Here is a 20,350-nt window from a genome sequence, read left to right on the forward strand (position 1 = left end):
GTGGATACAGATAAACTTAGATTAATATGCTGAGTGGAGGGAAGATACAGTGGTTTCCATTTCATGGCTTCTTTTTTCTCCACGAAGTGTGGAATAGAATGATTGGCTACGAGTGAAGAGAGAGAAGGCACCATAGCAGAGTTGCAGAGAAACGGGGTGTGAAATACTCATCTGGGAGAGTGGAAAGTTGAGGTAATAAGAATCTCTTAGCATCCAATGGTTTCTGAGGGGAGGTCATCAACTGAGAGTGGGCAGGTTGTGTCGGAAAATTGAGGAAAGAGGAGCAGCTTGACGAGGGAAGCATGTACGATTGTCGGGCAGTGTTGATGGCCCATTTGAGGTTTGTGGGAATGAATTTACAGTGAAAGCAGTCCGTGTAGTTAGCATGGCTGTGCCTTTTCCTCCAGGACCATACAGCCGCTTAGGCGGGAACACAAGGAAGTGAAGAGTTGGGCTCAACAGTGATTGACCTTTGCTGGGTGCTATGGTGAAGGCAGAGAATAGCGAGGAGGTTGTGGATTTTTATAAGAGTATCATGACTAACTGCACTTCCAAGCTGGGCAAGGAGAGAGGGGAGGGTGTGAGGGAATTATTGATAGTGAAAAGTGGAAGGGTCAACAGGTTCAAGGTCCAGTGAGAGAGCACAAATGGTGGAGGGGGAATGGAAGCTGCTTAAAGTGGATATTTTAGAAGTAAAGCAACTATGGAAATGACATTTTGTGAGTAGTCTTTTCTGTACATTGTTATGATATGTTGAATTATCTTGATGTAGACCCGCCAACAACTAACATATCGATCACAAAATCTAGACACAAATGACTATGGATATTTAGCAGTGCCATTCGTAAGCTAATAAATGATCATTTTATGTTTTGTTCAAATCTCAAGAGTCAACTGTGAAAAACCCTGAATTTCTGGATTCTTACAAAGGTAAACCACATGATCCTAATACTTAAAAACAAGTGCAGCTTTCTCAAAAGATACAACATCAAAATAGGAAGGAAGAAAAAAAAAAACATGTCTGATGTAAACAGCACGTTTTTCTGGTTTCCTGCCCTGCCTTTGCTCTTTGGTATAGACAGAGCAGGACTGGGTGAAAGCCCATTAAAGGGCAGGTGCCCATGCCACTGGCCTGATTCTCTAGTTGACACAGCACAAGTAACGATACAAAATACAAACCACTTCTGACAGTCACCTTGATTTTAAGTTTCCCATTTCTATTCCTGACATGGACTCTTAATTACTGGCCTCGTGAATCCATTCCCTGACCCAGTTAAAAGTATAAACAAAATTAACATCTTTTTCTTTGTTAGGGTGTAAAATTGATTACAAATGGGTAATTTAAGACTTCATAAGGCAATTCAGAGTCCACAGTGAGAAGCAGACAACCTGGATCTAGACAAATGTGGCAGTTTTATTTCTCAAAGGATTCAGAAAGAGAAAGTCGCTAAGAATAGGATAGGATTAAACACTGCCTATATTTCACAACAATATCATTGAAAAGGGAAAGTGGCTGAGTGAGGAGGTGAGGCTAAGGGTGTTAGTGTAAAGACAGGACCACGTGCTTTCAGTTTTACCCTAATGTCTCTATAAAATGTAATTTATTTACTAGTTGCAGCAACTTGTTTTGAATGTTTGGAGTTGGGGTGTCCGAGCCTGAAATGATGTAGTCATAGCAATTTGGGTATTCCAGGAGTTTTGTCGTTTATTTTTTACTGAGTTTTATACCTGATTTCCACTATCCAGGAGAGAGTGAATGGAAGCAATATTTTCACAGTAGAGTATCTAGGCTTCTCTTAGCTGTGAGGGTTAAAGTTTTCATATTTCCTACTTACTTCATTTTTAATAAAGGTTTTGTTGGAACAACTAAGCATGGTATTTCACTAGTTACTAATCAACATTACAAAATTTAAGACAATGATATATGATTAATACTAAGCTTGTGTAGTAATGGATATGTTGTCTGATAAATAAAAACCAGAAAACAAATAAAATTACAAGAAAGATATGGACACAATAGACCCCTCTCTCGGGATTGTCAGTTGATATCAGTGACCATCTTGTCTAGCCCTGGTTTTCATTCTGACTTGTGTAGTACTGATTGCCTCTGAATTTTCTCACTCATTCCATGGGCCTCAGAGCTCTTTAGAGTGTGGAAACAATTTGCTTAAAAAACCATTGCAGGCAGCTTCAAGCCTCAGTTCTTCTTCCAGCAAGAGAATCCCATCTAAAAAGCAAAAGTGTGTTTTTTTTCTTTTTAAGTTCCTTGTTCCACCTCAGACCCAATCATAAAAAAATATAAAATATTCACAGCACTGTAGTGCAACCAATTTATGTAAAAAATCCCATTCTTTCTATAATTCGAAGGATATTTCACAGCAAACTTTACTAACTAACTTTAATCTCCTACTCCACCCTCAATCTCAATAATCAGTTTCTCACAGGATTAGATACCGTGATTTGATTTTTTTAAGGGACTGTACATATTCCCAGAACATAGCATCTTAAAGCACATTCAAGCCAAAATGAATGTGGTTTCATCGGGTATATGAAGTGATTCTTCCACTCCAGTCACAAATGACTTATGGAAGGTTAGCAGTGCCATCCGTGCGGGCTTGCCTTTGATTTGCAGATACCCAAGAATTGTCTCCGTGGAGAAAATGTACCGAGGTAGCATTTCACTTCTGTGTTTTTCATCAAACAGCTTCCTCATGACAGAGGGAAAGGTATGAAAGTTGTTAGGGAAAACGTTCTCTATTACCAGAGGGTTGTTTCTTCAGAAGTCAGAGGCTTGTGTGCACTGTGAAGGGAATACGAAATTAAACCTGGGTTAGAGTATTCTTTTCAGATAAGCAGCCTTTACAAAGCCACCTTTACCTCATACAAACAAAATTGTCAACAGGTAGCTGCTTATAAGTTATTTTGTCATAGAATTAAAGAAACTTTGATTCTAAAATGTATGCTTTTGTGTACCAATACGAAATATGTAGTATCTGAAACATTCTCAACCAAAGAAAGAATTGCAAGTCCACACTTGGGGCTGGTGTTCGGTGATTTATGGGATCCAAGAAATCTCACTTGCGCCTCCTCTGGAGCCTGGAGTCTTATTTCCATAAGTTCAGTCCTTTGAATTAAGGCTTGTAATAAAAATTGTATTTTCAGTCTTTATTGGTGTGAACCAAACCCTGGATGGGGCCACATTTTAAATAATTACTAATGATGATCCCTTTAAGAAACATTTATTTATCAATTATCTTTATATCTCAAGAGCTACTCGTGAGAGAATGGAAGACTACACCAAATACCAGGTTTTTCTAGGAGATGATTAAGATGGCAAGCCTGAAATCCCAATGGCTTCCTAGGTAGGCAACCTCAGGAACTCCAGGAAGCAAAAGAAATAGTAGGAGGGTGCCCAGTATCTTAAAAGGGGGAGGGGGTGATGTTGAAAAGAAAGATGCTGTGGGTAACTTTGAGACCTGCTTCACAGTTTTGCTTAGGTTCAATAAGATGACAATATTGAAAAGTTCTTTTGACCTCAGGATCTCAGATTTCTGTTTCCCTGTGATTCTTGGTGATATTGATGTTGTATGGGTGGTTCTACCCTTTTTATTTTAATAGATTGGTTCCATTTTACTACAAAATATTTAGATATGCATCTTCTAAACAAACACCAAACCCTATTACACCGTGGAGAGTGTAGAGAAAACACTCACGAAAGGAATGCTTCCCTCTGGAAACAACTTCCCACAGGATGGGGTGTTTCTCAGTGCTACTGGAAGGACATCGAAAGTCAATGGATTTCAGCTCCGAATACAGCTCATTTGCTTTAATTTAAAGGTCCCACTTTCAATTCTTTATGGGGTGTTTAGGTTTCCTTGTAGGCCTCTTAGGAATCACAAGCTTCTTTACTCCTTAACTGTATACTTCATTGCTATAATCGAGCTCTTTTGTTGCTATAATTCCTTCCTAATGTTACAGTTTTAGTCAAGTGTTCTTTCCCTCTAGAGGCATTAATTGTTGCCAATTTTGAAAATGCCCTTGATTGGTGTATACTTTTTGCTTCTGGTGCCAAAACATGTCACTGTTTGCTATTCTTCCTCTAGGTGAAAATACTTTTTTTCTTCTTGTTCAACATACACCAAGCCCTTTTTAAGCTCTGTAGTGTGATTTAGAGTATCTTTGTCCACCAGGTGGAAAGTCAGCATTCTTCATGCTTTCATGTACTTCGCCAATTTGCAGTACATGTCTCAGGATAGAAGACTTAAATTTTCTTTTATTTGCTGTTAGCTGTGAAATTATTGGTCACTGGAGCTTATGACAGTCTATCCATGTTAAGGATTTACCTTTGGTTTGTATAGTATGTCGTTAAAATAAATAGTTATTTTCCAATGACAAGACCTTCACTGAAATACGAAGTTAAAAGGGAAGATACTTCTTCATATGTAGCAGAGAGTACTGGAAAATATCCTCTAGTTGGAAATTAAGTGAGTTTCTCGTTATTTAGTCCTGGTAACTATTTCAGATCATATACAGTTAAACGGATACTTTATTAACTAACTTTATTCCCTTCATTCATACACACGCATGCGCACACACACACACACACACAAAATCTACCTCCAGTTAAAGAGGAAATATTATTTAATTATTGTTTTACAAAAAGTTATAAACACTAGGATATATTTTGAAATAAAAGACATCACCCTTCAACCAGCATTAACTGAGTCCCCACACTGAACTGTCCCCTGTTCCAGGCACAAGAGAAAGAGCATTAAGCAAGACAGACAAATTTGTGACTCCCACAAAGCCTGAGTTTTAGAAAGATGGTCTAGATTTCATTTCCAGTTTAAATCTATTCTGTTCTTCTTCATCTGATTCTTTACTAAAGGTCCTTATAAGCTCCATCCAATAGGAACACGTTCTCCATGATGAGAGCACCAATTTGTGTTTCAGTGCTTGGACTTATGCAATTTATTCTAAAAGTCATCTGCTTCTGAGAGTAGTACAAGTCTATTTCATTATATAAAAATGAAATACACTGAAATTTATTATTATTTTACTGAATATAAATCAGGAAATAGATTCAATATACATTACCTAAGGACTGACATTTCAAGCCCCTTAGCCATGTGTTTCAGTAAATGTGTTTCCTTGTTCATTTACTGCTGCATTTTTGAATCATTGCCTCTGCCCATATGACTGTTGATGTCTCTCCCTACAGCCTGGATGAACCCATTTCTTTCCAAGGGTGAGAGCTGCTACAGGATAATAGAAAACCTTGGCCTGAGCTACACAGAACTCTTGCTTATTATAATGTTGTATAGAACTCAAAAGAAGAATTGATGTACAGTTTAGTCTTTTTTTATTTGAACTTTATTTTATTTTATTAAAATACAAATAAAAACACAGTACTCTCAGTAGTTTCATAAACATTTTGCTACCTACTTTAACATTCTCAAATATTTTCTTGATTCCACATTTTTGATTTCTACATATTTTATTTAAACTTCATTTGTGGTTTTGTAAAGTTTTATGATTTAATACAAAAAAGTTGCACATCTCCAACTTTACAATGAAAAGTTAAAACACTGGCCTGAATATACAGACATACATGTTGAGAGTAAATTGTGAGGATTCTGGTAACATGGGTTAATTTTAGATGTTAGGCAATAATTATGAAGACTTCCCAGGATGGCCTAGAGAATATCAGTGAGTTCTCCATCCTGCTGCGGGATTTGATTTCTCTCTGAGATAAATGTCGTTCTGTGTGTGCTTTTCTCTCAGGAGGTCGAGTTGTGTCGTGTTAACAGTCAAGAGAAGCTGGGCCTGACAGTCTGTTACCGAACGGATGATGAAGAAGACACCGGCATTTATGTCAGCGAGGTGAGAAATGCCATGGAGAAGAGGTTAGGGGAGGCAGACAGCGAGCAGTGGAGTGAAATGACTCACAATGAGAAAATCCTTGGGAGGCTGGAATGGGAAGAATTGGCCATGTACCAGTAGTTGTCACTTTCAATTAGGAAAGTAAATTATGTTGCCCAAGTAATGGAATTATTATCAGCCTATTTAATGTGGATGCTTTCACCACTGAATTCCAGTAAGGAGAAGTGCAAAAATTGTAACATTGTCTAAATCTGAATAAAGTCCCTTAAGTACGCAGGAAGCCAAGCAAAGTTTTTGATCAGCAAACATTTATCCTTCTGTTCCTGCTGCGTCCTTTATCTGTCCTGTCAACAATAGCATTGACTTTTAAATCTGATATTCACAATAATCAGATATTTTACTCTGCTGACAGAATTGATAAATTTAAATATCATATCCAAGAAGTGCATCCATTGGTTTGTTTTATTCAACCCCATAATCACTTTCAAGAAGTGAGGTACTTACGCAGGGAACTGTATTCAATATCCTGTAATAAGCCACAATGGAAAAGAATATGAAAAAGAATATGTACATACATGTATAACAGAATCACTTTTCTGTACACCAGAAACTAACACAACATTGTAAATCAACTATAATTCAATTTAAAAAAGTGAGGTACGTAAATGTGAAATACCCTCAGTGTTAATAACTTTGAAAACATGTGAAGCAAAATTTATTATTACAGGTGATTTTTTGAAACTCCCAAAAGAATCATTTTATGAGAAGTAGTAAGGTATTATGTTTGTGTGTGTGTGAGATATATATATACATACACATACAAACATATTTATAATTACACATATACATGCAAATACATATATGTACATACAAGTATATATAGATAAGTTATCTAACTCCTGCATATATGTATGTATACACACATATATGTGTGTGAAACCATGTATGTATATATGTATGTGTATGAACCCAAAGTAAATACTGATTGCTGTTCTGTGCTGTTCCAAAGTTTCTTGGCTATGACTTTGAAAACATTACATAACTTACTGAGCTTCGGCTTCCTCACCTAGAAACTTAGTATGACAATGCTTATCACATTACTTTTATAGAGGTGTTTAGACTCTGGCAGAGATAATATAATTAATGAACTTAGAAAACTACGCAGCTCTATAAATGTATCATTTTACCAAAGAATCTACTGACTCGCTCTCACTATGGAAAAATCTCCAGAGAATACTTGACTTATATACTTCTTTTAAATAAACAACTATGATAACCCCTCTGCTTATGGTGAGGAAGTATAAGGAAACACCTGCAGCATTATCCTTTGTAGTACGTATGGAGGTACAAATGCTGAATTTTAATATTAGTTTGATTACTGTTCTGAAGACAAAGTTTTAGATTGTGAATGGCTTCTAAATAGGATACAATTGATTAATCATCCCCTATTTCCTTCAAGTAAGTCTCTGTTTACTATTTAAACATGTCAGCTTTGGAACTTTACTTTTCAGGGATAATAAAAAAGCCACAGGAGCAGAACAAAATTATTTGGAAAAAATGTTTCCCTATACATCTTACATGTAATTATAGTGTCTTTTGTTCTTGATTGATCACTTAAAACTCATTTATTGGCTGGTACCACCTAATTAAAAAGTAATATCTAACATCTGGATAGGATGGATCAACCTTACCCTACACTTGAAATACTTTGCTTAAAAAAAAAAAAAAAAAAAAAAAAGGCTTTGCTAGAATAAGCTCCAATAAATGGTTTGAAGCCTTCATGTGAAATGTGATAGATGGAATTACCCCCAGTGAACAGTAAGTCATCACTGAAGTTTGGCCCATTAAAATGTTGATAAACTCTTAATAGAGCTTTAAATATCTATTTATTCTAAAATAAGTGACAGTTAATATACTTCACCCTATATGTAAAGTAGTGTCTAGTAATAATCTACATGGATAGGATTTTTTTTCACTTCTTGAGCTACATAGATTATAAATCTCTTTATAAATTAATGTGCTCATAACACAGAAATCCCTTTAATAAGTATGGACTTAGAGTATAGCTATCAGGTTTTCTCAGACAGCTAAGATAGGATTTAAAAATCACCCTAGCAGAAAGTAAATTTCCTGGGTCCTAGTATTAACATCAGCTGAGGATCATGTCAGCTGAAGACCATGTCTGACAGTTGGGATACAGAAATGAGTGAACAGATATAAAAAAATAATATAAAATAAAATTAAAAGGGGGGAAAGGATAAAAGGAAGGAAGAAACATAGAGAGGCAGGGAGAGAAAAGTGGTCTACAAATCAAGATGTGCTCTAGTACTCTTTAATTTTATTGTAATTAATTCTAAAATAGTTCATTTACATTTTTAGAATCAGTTGACAGAAGAAAAATTTGGCACGCACTCTATAAATCAATAGAAAAACTTGAAATACGTTTTTTAAAATATTTTTTAAAACCATATTTTTAAGTTCCTGGGAGGATATTGCATATCCACTTGAAGCTGTGTGTCCTCTCCCTTACAGGTAGATCCAAACAGCATTGCTGCCAAAGATGGCCGGATTCGAGAAGGGGATCGTATTTTGCAAGTATGTGGTGTGGTTATTTCCTTTAATTTCCTACTTTCTGTCCAATAGTTTTAATTTTATTTTGTTCCTTGAAAAATGTTAGAGAAAATAATTTGTCTTTGTTTCTGCATAGTAACATCTACAAAACTAAAAGTGATCATTTAAACCTTTTTAAAAATAAGGATAGTGCCATTTATTAAGGATTAGTAGCTAATAATTAGTGAGTAAGGCATAATCTCTGGACTCAGATACCTCGACTTCAGCTTCCAGCTCCATCACTTACTTGGGCACTTTACTTAACCTCTCATTGTAAGCCTGTTTCCTCATCTTAAAGAATGATAATAGTAAAATATATTGTTGCAAAGGTTAGATATGATTAAGCATGTGATGTGCTTAGCACACAGTGCATGGTGAGTAATAAGCATTAACTGCTGTTGTTACTAGCATCAGCAGCAGTTATTGCTGCCTTTTCCACAATAAATTAGGTAAACAGGGATCCCAGTGTTCCATTACTATGAAAGTTTAGAAGTCTGAAGAAGTCTTAATTATTTATAAATGAGTTGCTGGGGACATGTGGAGGACGGAATGTGAAAACATAGAGGCTGACTGAGTTTCAGTTTAAAAATAGAGATGGTAAGCACCTCATAGGGGGTGTGTAGACTGGAAAGAGTTCCCGGCCAAACCAGGAAAAACTGCAAAAGCCAAAGTTTCCATCCTAAATCTGCCTTGACCTGCTCTATCCCTTCTGAATCCTTTCTTATAAAGGGTGGCTGGAGGAAGACACAGCGCCCCAGCTCTTATGTCCAGTTTAACCCAAAATAAGAACGGAGGTCCTTGGGGGTTGAGTTTCACTGCAGATCACAACTGCAAGACAGGAAGGAGGACTCAAATGACAAATTGAAGAAGCTACAAACTGTTAAAACATTCTGCAAAACTTTTAGTTGTTATGACAGATCTGTTGTTCCCATTTCTCCTTCCTAGATATGAACCCCTAACGAATGTTTCTTTCAGTTCAGTACATTTGGATTCAACACTCTACCTGGAACCAGGGCTTTAAAAATAGACAAGATTCCATGGCAGCCTTTGGGGCATTCCCTGTGTAATTAGGAAGACAGCTGCTTATGCAGATGATTACAGTACAATGCGACGTTGTTGTGAGAAAGTTGTACCACACGAGGGCTATTCTGCCCAGCCTTCTGCTGGTCTTCTTTCCTATCTTTGGGGGGGGGGGGTACTCACCGAATCACACCACTTCTCCATACCCCTTCCCTTCTCTAGCAAGAGGCCACAGAACTCCTTTTTCATCAAGGACCCTCTACTAAGGCTCCAATGAGGAAAGAATAGAAGTATGAATTAGAGGTTATGGTCCCACTAGTCTTCAGAAAACTTCAAGAATACATAATTTCTACTTTAATGAGCTCCCTAAGTGTTGACCTGTAGTTAAACAAAATGGGATGTGTCTATCACTGGATAACTCAGGGGCAGGAAAAGTGAATCAAGAAACCAAGACTTAGTCTTGTTTGCTACCATATTTTCAATGTTTTTCTCACACTCATGTGAGTAAACAAGTGAATGAAACACGGGTATTCAGTAGAGAGAGTGATAGGATAGATGGAAGAATAAAATCTGCAGTAAAGCTATACTTATACATCCTCATTAATAAAAAGGGGTACCATCTGCATGTGTCATCCAGATAATGAAAGCTTCAAAAATATTTCATTGAGTTTTTGATTTAGAAATCATTTTAAATGTGTTGTTCACTTTGTTAACATCTCCAGTTAAATATACTGAAAAGAATGTAACCTTCCTTTGATGCTGAGAGTCACGTCACACCCAGCAATCATCACACAATGCTATATATAATAGAGTAAAATGCTCAATGGCTGAAAGATCTGGAAGATTGTGTGCCCTGATATTAAATGACCCTAGTTGGCTACTTTTTCTGATGCATTGGGTCTATGTTTTGTCATTTTCCTCTTGCTGTTTCCAGCTGTCACTTCTTCCTGTCACCATCTACTCACCACGCCCCGTACCCACTACTGTGCACTCACTGGCTCACTTCCGAGTTTCCAGGTCACCACCTCCCATAGGCTAGATACACAAATACAGTTAGTAAAATGGTGTCTATTAGTTCTGTGGGTAGAGTTTGATAGAAATAAAGTACATATGTTTCCACAGATGCACACTATGTATTTTGACACTTCCTTATTTTTGGCTATATCATAGGCAGGTAAAGTTTTCAGATAAGATATTTTCTGGGTAATAAGGCATTCCTTAATGGACTTGATTCATTGAAAAAACAACAGCAGGATTGATAAAGTGCTGTGGTTTGCCTGATTAGTTTATGTTTAGTGACAAATACGTCACATCTAATGAATAAATACCTGTCACATTAAAAAGCCTAGAATTCAATTCTATCTGCACACACAGGAAACAAAGAATCTTAATGGTGATAGTAAAATTATATAAAAGAAAACTGTGACAAAATTGTGCCGATAGACAAATAGCTCCCGTGTGGCTGGTAAGGAGATTATGGGATACCCTGTAATGAACAATTAATGACTCCTTTCCCAGGGAGATGAGAGTGGGGGAAAGAGAGGATTTCTTCTCATCCTTTAAGTTTCCTGGCTGGCTTTGATTTAAATGAATCTTATTAGAGCAATCGGGATTTTAATTTCCTGTTCACAATGACCTAAGTAGAGTATTTCTATGGTCCTTCCTTCATTGTGTAGCTAAAATTTTCTAAGTGTAGTGCTCCACGGTCCTGTCAGAGAACCTCACCTAATGGCACCACACACACAGGTAATCACATGATATTGTTAGAAGGTAGGGATCATGCAGAAGAGAAACCATGATCCACCTTCGTGAGAACACATTCTAGCTCTCATGTGTTTTTTCTTTGCAAGTGCTTGACAGTTCTATTTGCTGTGCTTTTGCCACAAACTGGTGGTATCAGATGTGTTCCCAGGAATTAATATGGGGAAGTTCTTTTACAAAATTGCCGTGCTGAGTCAGGAGAAAAATTAAAGACATACATGATCAGCCGTCTAAAGTAAAGAGTGCTCTAGTCTCACGTTCTCTTTGGCATATACTATTCCATGTAAGCAATCTAATCTCATGTTGGCCAGAAAAGTCAGTCATGTTTCTAAGGATTATTCCCTGACAAGACCCTGCAAAAGCTCAAACAGTGGAACAATAAGACTTCTAATCAGCTCTCTTTCTTTCTCTGCCCTAAACTGGTCCTCACCGTTTCTTCCTACTCTTACTTTCTTCCCTTTGGATAACTGTTTTCCCCTTATTTCTGTTCTTTTCACCTCTGTATTTCTATTCTTCACTTACCTTCTTTCTCTCCACACTGAAATATAAACACATTTGAAATAAAACTTGTTTCTCTTGCCTAAGATTCCTGGGTTTTCAAATAAGAAATTCTATAGGTGGTTGAATGCCAAGAACTGTAGTTGCCTACCTGCCTATGGTACACTGATACAGGAAACCTAAAAATTGGCATATTCAAGAAAAAAGGTATATAAATATATTTCTAGACTTTTAGGGTTTTACACACAGACACACACACACACTCATATGCCCGTACAGGTGATTAGGCCTAAAGTGGAATTTCGGCTGATTTCTCTTTATAATTGCCACAAATCTCTCCTAAGCCAAGAAAATATCCATTTTGAAACTAATATTTGCATATACCATGCACAAAAAATGAAACAGATATATTATCTAGCAGTTTTTCCTCATTTATAACAAAGGTTAAATATTGCCTTCCTCCTTGCTCTCTTTCCCTCTCTTTTCTTGAAACGGAAGTCTTCCATTAAATTGTGCTGACTCCAATTCTCATCTATGCCCTCCCCTTGTTTCTGGATCCTTCGCCTTTCTGTCTGCATGATGTTTCCAGGCACAGCAAGCTGCTTTCCCACAAGCAATCCTGTAGCTATGAGCCATCATTCAGGAACAAGAGCAAATGAAGGTGGAAAGCTCTCTCTGATTCCATTCCTCAAGTCTTTTTCATTCCTTGAGAGGCATCTTTGATGAAACCTATGGTTGCGTTTTTTGCCTCAATATCAATCTGGGTATCAAAGTAATGTCCCGAGTACAACGGGATCTACCAACCAGGTGGCTAAGGTGGCCTTTATTTTGAAAAATAAACAAAGATTACACTTTAATGCCAGTATTCTGTGGCAGATTTCTTTCATTCCACATATGATTCTGGATGTAAAACTGTTTCTACAATGTATGATCTGTCTTCCCAAAATAAGAACATAATGCCAGGACTGGAGACCATAGCTCTTGTAGTATGAGTTCACAGAGGAGAGAGAAGAACACCAACTATAAAGGAAATCAAACGCAGCCATATTGTTTCTTGATGGCCCTCTAAAAATTAAAAATATATATGAGATAGATATCTTTTAAACTAGAACCATGTTTCCTGCTATGGATTTCAATGTTATGCATGAATTTTATTCTATTTATTTTTTTTGAATTTTATTTTATTTTTATACAGCAGGTTCTTATTAGTTATCCATTTTATACATATTAGTGTACATATGTCAATCCCAATCTCCCAATTCATCACACCACCACTGCCCCCCACATGAATTTTAATATATTTGCTTTGTTTAGAAGAAAAGAGTCTTTCTGAGGGATTAAAATATAAATAATCATAGTAATAATAATAACAACAATAGCATTAACAGTAATATGTGCAAGCTTGAGCACTTTCTGTATACCAGGCACTTATTTAAACTCTTCACATATATTAACTCTTTTAATCCTATAACAGTCCTCTGAGAAAGGCACTATTATCTGCATTTTAATAGAGGAAATGAACAATAACATTAACATGAATGAAGAGTGTTTAGATTAATGGTAAGTAAAGTTTAGATGAAGAATTTGGAAGTATGCATATACTCAAGTGAAAAAGTAGTAGTGAGAATTGTATTTCAAACAGAAAATGTTAAGTTGTGTGAGATCATCCAACTCAGTCTCCTTAGGATCAATGCCTACAATGGAGGGAAGATGAATGATAAGGTCCATAATTGATAGACAAATAGATGCATCACAGATATACTACTAAGTATTACTATGAAATGGATACAAGCCCTCAAAACTGAAAGAAATCATTATTTTTAAACTACACGCAATTGAGGTGGGGGAGGTGTAGTGGAACCCATCACTGCCAATTTATGTTTATTTTGAAGAAAAAAAGGCCTTGGACTCAGTACAAAATTTTCAGGTATACATTTACCAAAAAAACCCCACAACATATCCTTCTTGGTCATTAGTCCCCAGTTTAGGATCAAAGTTTTCATTTTCTAATTTAGTGAATTTTATTTGAGAATTGCCAAAAAAAAAAAAAAAAAAAAAAGGGAATGTACTTAAAAGTTATAAAAACTGAATTTCCTGTCCACACATACAAGTGAAAAACTAAGGAGCTATTCATTTGATCACAGTAAGAAAATATAGCATGAGGTTGTGTGATTTTTCCCCCCTTTGACTATCATTGTCTGCTTTCTTTGTGCTAAATATGATTCTAGGAATAATAATCATTTATTATGGTCCACAGTTGAGATTCCTGAGCTTGTCTTCAGATAATTATGTCTGTCTTCATGAATCAGCCAGAATCCCAGAGACCCACAAGGAGAAAATGTCAGGAGTCTACTTCATGCTTTTAAGCAGAAATTCACAGTGAAAGATGTTAGATTAATTATTGGAAAAAAATGGTCAATGCAGCCACACTTTCTGAAATAATTAATACTTATTTTAGATAGAATTACTTGACCTCTTCAATCGAAATTTCTTCCCACATTTTTGATGATGTGTTATGGATCAAAAATCTCATCTCTATGGAATTGAGCAATCAATAAAATAAAATAAATTTAAAATATCCAAAGAAAAAAGTGTATCAATAAGAGCTAAATACATTTGAACATGAAATGTAGTTTAAAATACAAACTTTAGGAACCTTATTTTCCCTGTAGAACTTAGAAAAAAGAAAAAGGTACATTTCAAACACCACTAGAATCTTTTGTTTTAATCAAAAGTTTACTCAAGCTTGGCTTCTTTCAGTAAGCATTCTTATTTAAAAAAATTTTTTTTTTATTTTATGTTAATTTTTAAAAAATTTTATTTAAGTATACTTAAGAGATGAGCCTTAAGATATTTCATTAGTTTTGTTGTTTTAGGGAAGCAGATAGAGCCGAGAAAGGAGCTGGAGTAGATGACGATGTTACTGATGAACTGGTTCTTCGTTTGATTAGTTAAGCACTGAAAGATATCCCGAGAGTGATTTGGGGCAACTGAGTCAGACCCACACGCAAATACGAAATGATTAAATGAAAATGCAAGCAGCCCGGGAGCATCGCCCGGTGAGAGATAACGCGGCAGCTCGCTAATTGGCTCACAGCAAGCGCGCAGGATGAGGGATTTCAGTTGTGGTATTGCTGGTCCTACTTCCCCCTGCACCATTATCTCAGAGTGACACTTCCATTACTCTGAGCGGAGAAAGATGAACGTCACCTGTCAGGGGCTGGTTAATTGTGTTGCTAGATGTATGTTGCCAGGGCGCAGGTTGGACATTTATGAACATAACTGCTTCCTCTGATGTCCGCCATCCTTCAGGGATCGATACGGCTCTTACAGTAAGCGCGTAATTGAGTGAAGGCACTTACCACTGAGGGGCTGAAGACGAGCCCATTGTGTGAGCTTCATGTCCATACATTTACCATAAATGAGCTGATATTTGCCATTTATTGTGTGCAGCATTGTGGAAATGGAAACTAATGCGCCACTTTCATTTGTTTTCTAGATAAATGGGGAAGACGTCCAGGATCGAGAGGCGGCGGTGGCCCTGCTGTCTAGTGATGAGTGCCGGAGAATCGTGCTGCTGGTCGCAAGGCCGGAGAGTCAGGTCAGAACAGAGAGAGCAAAAGTCTTGAGACTGCACTTTAGGTTCACTGTCTGCTATTCTATAACAGATCAGTGCCACGGATGTTTGTAAAACCAGGCATACAAAATATAATTGAGTCATCTTTCCCAACTGGCCAACCTTATCAAAACAATTATAGGTAAAGACTCCTTAATATTGCTTCACAGAAAGGCAGCTAAACATCTTATTTTTTTTAAAAGAACACAAAATTGAATCATTACTCTCTCCTTCCACTTGCCAGTTATTTAAATTAATTCATAAATGAAAAATGATTGACTTTACATGATATTTAATTCTGTGTGGATCCTTGCTTTAGGTTTTCATCTAAAAATACTTAATTGGCATATTAAGGTATCTTGAAAGAATCTCTAATGAGAGAAACATTAGCATATCTAGCTATCAACTTAAATCTTTTTAGAGTAACTTTATCAAATAAAATACCTTAAGTAGTACAGTGTAGTTCCATGTATAGTAAATGAATTTTTTCCAAGTTTAGTGTGACAAAAACAAATTGAGAGCTTTTAAAGAATTTTTTTATGTATTTACAGAGGGAGATGTCATGAAAGTAAAGGAGAGGTAATGGTGGAAGAAAAGTACTATTGGTACTTCTTTTTATATCCTTTTTATCCCCCACCACAAGGCAGAAAGGACATTACATTGTCACCATTCTATCCATCTGTCAGTGCTGGATAACCAACTTCAGTGAGTGAAGTTGGTTATATCACCATTTGTCTTTCAGGTTATTGATCTGATATATTTCAGACTCAATAACTACATACTATCTATAAATTACATTGAGTAAGTGTATTTCAGTGTCAGGCCGAATCCTGTCTTGAATATAGTGGTTTTAAAAGATCACCCTTTCCGCATATATTTCCATTAGGCCCTTGACCATTCTGAATGTTTCCCATAAAGCCTGCCATAGCCTAGGGCAAACTAAAGTTACACACCTGAGGTCCTAGGAGTGGGAAAGGAAACTCCATAACTGGCTGTGCTGTCTATGTGGGAGTGAATTATTAAAATACATATGAAATTGCGCTAATTACCTGGAAATTTTGCAAACCGGTTAATCTCAATGACCCCATTTTCTTGAAAAAGAACAGAATAAAGGGGCTAAATACATATTAGTGAAATTAATGGTAAATTGAAGAGTACTCAATAGTCATCCTTGCTGTAGAAAAGATATTTCAACTTTATAATGTGGTTTCCCTGCCCTTTCCATGTAACTGCTAGAGAACCTCATTAATTTAGAATTAAAGCATTTCCTTTACTATGCCACATAACAGCTATAACATACTGTGGAAAAAATAGAAATTAATAACATAAAACCAGATCCTGTTAATCTTTGATGGCATACATATGCTTGGTAGAACCACTGGCGTTTCTGAATATCTGGTTACACTCCTGACCCAAGAGTCAATGTTGGAGCATGAATTTTCAAACAAGACTTTCTTTCCACAGTTGATAAAAGATGGTTGTCTGACTCTGTAGCATATCATCCCGTCTGTCAAAATCAAGATCTGCCCTAGCCCCTTGATCCTGAAGAAGCTGTCATGACACTGGAAGGCAGCTAATTGCCTTTAGAAAATCAGATTTCTAGAAAAATAAGGAAAGAAAATGCATTTTAATACCATAATTAAAAAATGTAATTTAAGCAATACATGCTATAAGGTGGCAAAAACAACATAAACTTGTATTTATATCACCATATTTTCCCACCAGTTTCAGTATATCTCATTATTGCATTTTTTGCATGTTTACTTTATTTAGAGAGAGTATAGAAGTTTTAGTGTGCTTTTTCTAGCCATTTTTTTTTTTTTTTTTTATGTTTCAAATTCTCTCTACATTCTCGGAAATGATCAGAGTTGCTGGGGGCAGTACTGTGCAACCGTGTAATATTTTTAAATAACTCATTTCTTTCATTCCCTGTCAACTTACTTTCATTTTCTGCCCATTTTCTTCCTGAGACCATTAAAGATATTGCTATTCTGTCCTATTCCCCTTGGGACACTGGGGCAGAGAGGACTCTTGTAAGAACTGTAGAGAACTTTTGAGACAGTGCAGGTTGCTTCTTTCTCTGAAATGCCACATGTGAGCCTCTACTGTGCAGACAGATCCCCCTGTATAATTATGACAGTCCCCCTTTTCCCATGGCTCAACTCAAGGGAAAATTCTGTCTCTGCCACAGCACTGAACTCAGACTGCCATGAATGTGTGTGTAGGGGGAAGGGAAATGCGACAGGGAAGGGAGGTGAGCCAGAAGAATCTCTCCTGACTTAGTGTGCTGTGTATTCCTCCAGCCTAGAGGGAAGCCTTAATCAAAGTAGACACACACTAACTACACATGGCAACTCAGGGATCTGTGGGGTTAGTTAATAAGAAAAGAGTTATAGGAAAGCATTAATTTCTATCATTTGTTCTCCTTGTCTTCCCCATCCCTTCATTTCAATTTCAAAAGACTCTGTTCCATCATTCACTGTATCAGTGTTGGCAGATATTTTGTTTTGACCTGATTAAAGAAAAAGTCCTTGCTGTGCTTATAAAAAATAAACATTTCTAGCTTTAAGTAATTTCTTTTGGAGCCTGGCATTTGCAGCTTCATGAAACTTAAAAGGGATTAAAAAATGTAAAACTTGGACAATTATGAATTGGACTGAATTTAAATTTTTAGTCAGCTTAATCTTCATAGCTCATCTGCATATCAAAGTCACTGGGGTGGAACTTGGTCAAGTTATTCAGGCCACAGTGACATAAATGAGGATGAATAAATGCATTGATGCTTTTGGCCCAGTCAAGTTTGAAATAATTTAAGGTCTAGGTAGCCTTTAGTAAATAAAAAGAAACCTATGATTGCCTTCATTTAATGAATGTGATACATAGACACTAATGCCTCTTCTGGTGCAATTTAATGTCCTCTCAGGTTCGTTTGTTTTTAAGTTTTAGAAGTTCAGTTCTCTTAAAGACAAGCTTATTTTTTGTGTTTGGTGCTTACCCATTTGTCCGGTGGTGAAAACATCTCCCACCGTTGTCAATTTTGACTCACTAGAAAGCTGCTGTTTCTTTGTAACACAGAGCAAAGGGGAGCTTTGACAATAATTCAGTTAATTCAATCAGCATAGACAGCTAATTTATGTAATCCAGCTCCAAAAACCCACTTTGAGGCAAATTATCTAAATTGACTGTCAACACTTATCATATTAGCAAGGTAACCACCAGTTTTCCACTTCCTTTTGTATTGAGAAGCCAAAAGGATTTGTTTGGTTTAGTTTGTGTAAGACTGCCACAAGAATACCTACCTTCAGCACCCACAAAGAAAACCCTGCATGCTTCACACGGCTCCCTCACCCTTACATGCAACATTTAAGGTCTTTTTCCTTGGAACTGGGTCTGAGAAATGAATCACAATAGTCATGGCACAGCATCGCTCTCTATTGAGAGTAACTTAGAATTTTCCTTTTTTTTTTTTCAGATGAAATAAATGTTGTCCGTATTTGTGGCAAGCAGCCATCTTGTTAACTTGAAAGTCAGCCGCCTAAAAATAAAAAAGTAGAATGAGGGTAGCATCAGTGTGTGTGTGTGTTGGTGGGGGGTGATTTGTGTGGAGTTGCTTTGGGGGGGTGTTGTTAAGGAAAAAGGCCCGATTGTCTCATAGCCCTATTAGTACCATTGCAGTTCTTTAACACGGGGACAGTTGGGAGTAATGAGCGTGACAGCTGTGGATTATGCAGTATGCTTTTCATACACTTTGAAAGACGGTGATGTTCTGTGCTGTGAGGTCTACTCAGTTATGAGAGAAAATCTGTAGCTCTGTTTCAGGGAAGGATAAAAGGCATGAGTCCAATTTTTTTTATCACCTTTTCTTCCTTCTGAGAGGTGAACCATAGGAGGCTGGTATTTTGAAGAGAATCATTATGATAAAAGGAACTGGTCAGGCGTCACCATTTAAGTTTACCCTATCTTAGCTTGAGTTCTCACTAACCGAATGTAATGTACTAATGTATTCTTTTGCAGCTGGATGAAGGCTGGCTGGAAGATGAAAGGAATGAATATTTAGAGGAGTTAAACTTGTCGATGTTGGAAGAACAGCATAATGAAGCAATGCAGCGCACTGCCGGTGAGGTGGAGCAGGTAGGGCCACAATCTGAACTCCAGCATTTGAAATGATGCTGGTTCTTTTTTAAATGTGTAACCATAAATGGAATAAAAAAACAAAATCAAAGAGTTTGACCAAACATCTCTGTGACGATAATTTTTGAAAGCAAATGATCATCTCAAATGAAGCAAGAGGGAATAAATACAATTTTTTTCTATTAAGAATATTTCTACTTTGGGAAGCTTAGGGGCCATTGTGGAGAGTACAGTAGTATTCAAATGCTGACCCAGGTACTGTTCAACCTAATTCGGAAATTTAATAGTAAAAATGCATGTTGCTTCTCAATATACCAGCTAGAGATAAACTATATCTCATGAGGTAACCCCTCCCCCCAAAAAAAGTAATTTTGTATTTTAAAATATTAATGTATGTATTTGAATAGTTAGGCAACTTTAGGAAGATGATGACATGATGTAAGCCATCAACCTTATTTGGGTATTTGGTATCATGATTACACCTTTATACTCCTGAATTAAGAGTAGTTCAACTTGAGATTATTGACATCATTTTGTCTTAAGGTCATATATTCATTCAACAAAAAATTCTCAACCCCTAATATGTTTCAAGTACCACGTTTGATCCTGAGAATACAAAGAAAATGAGCAAAGTCCCTGCCTTTAAGTAATTCATAACTAGTGAAAGATCACAGTGTGGTTTGTGGCAAACCGAGTCTTAGGATTCTTTTCATTTTTGTTGTTGTTGTTTTTCTACTAGATAAAATCAAGATCAATATAGCCTAGATCTTTTTATGTCAGATTCATGTCATTCATTTGCCTGATATAATCTTATTAACACTTCCGCTGTCA

At 36.6% G+C, this 20,350-nt stretch overlaps 1 protein-coding gene across 1 annotated transcript in view; it reads left to right on the forward strand.

Moving 5' to 3' along the window:
• Nucleotides 1-20,350, forward strand: part of PDZRN4 (PDZ domain containing ring finger 4) — a 149,062-nt gene that overhangs the window by 124,345 nt on the left and 4,367 nt on the right. Inside the window, exons 4-7 of the mRNA XM_059934556.1 lie at nucleotides 5,785-5,883; nucleotides 8,416-8,478; nucleotides 15,272-15,373; nucleotides 19,403-19,519. Of these exons, the coding sequence (XP_059790539.1) occupies nucleotides 5,785-5,883; nucleotides 8,416-8,478; nucleotides 15,272-15,373; nucleotides 19,403-19,519 (381 nt within the window). The remainder of the gene's footprint in view (nucleotides 1-5,784; nucleotides 5,884-8,415; nucleotides 8,479-15,271; nucleotides 15,374-19,402; nucleotides 19,520-20,350) is intronic.

This window comes from Balaenoptera ricei, chromosome 10, assembly GCF_028023285.1.
Source record: "Balaenoptera ricei isolate mBalRic1 chromosome 10, mBalRic1.hap2, whole genome shotgun sequence".
Classification (NCBI taxonomy): Eukaryota; Metazoa; Chordata; class Mammalia; order Artiodactyla; family Balaenopteridae; genus Balaenoptera; species Balaenoptera ricei.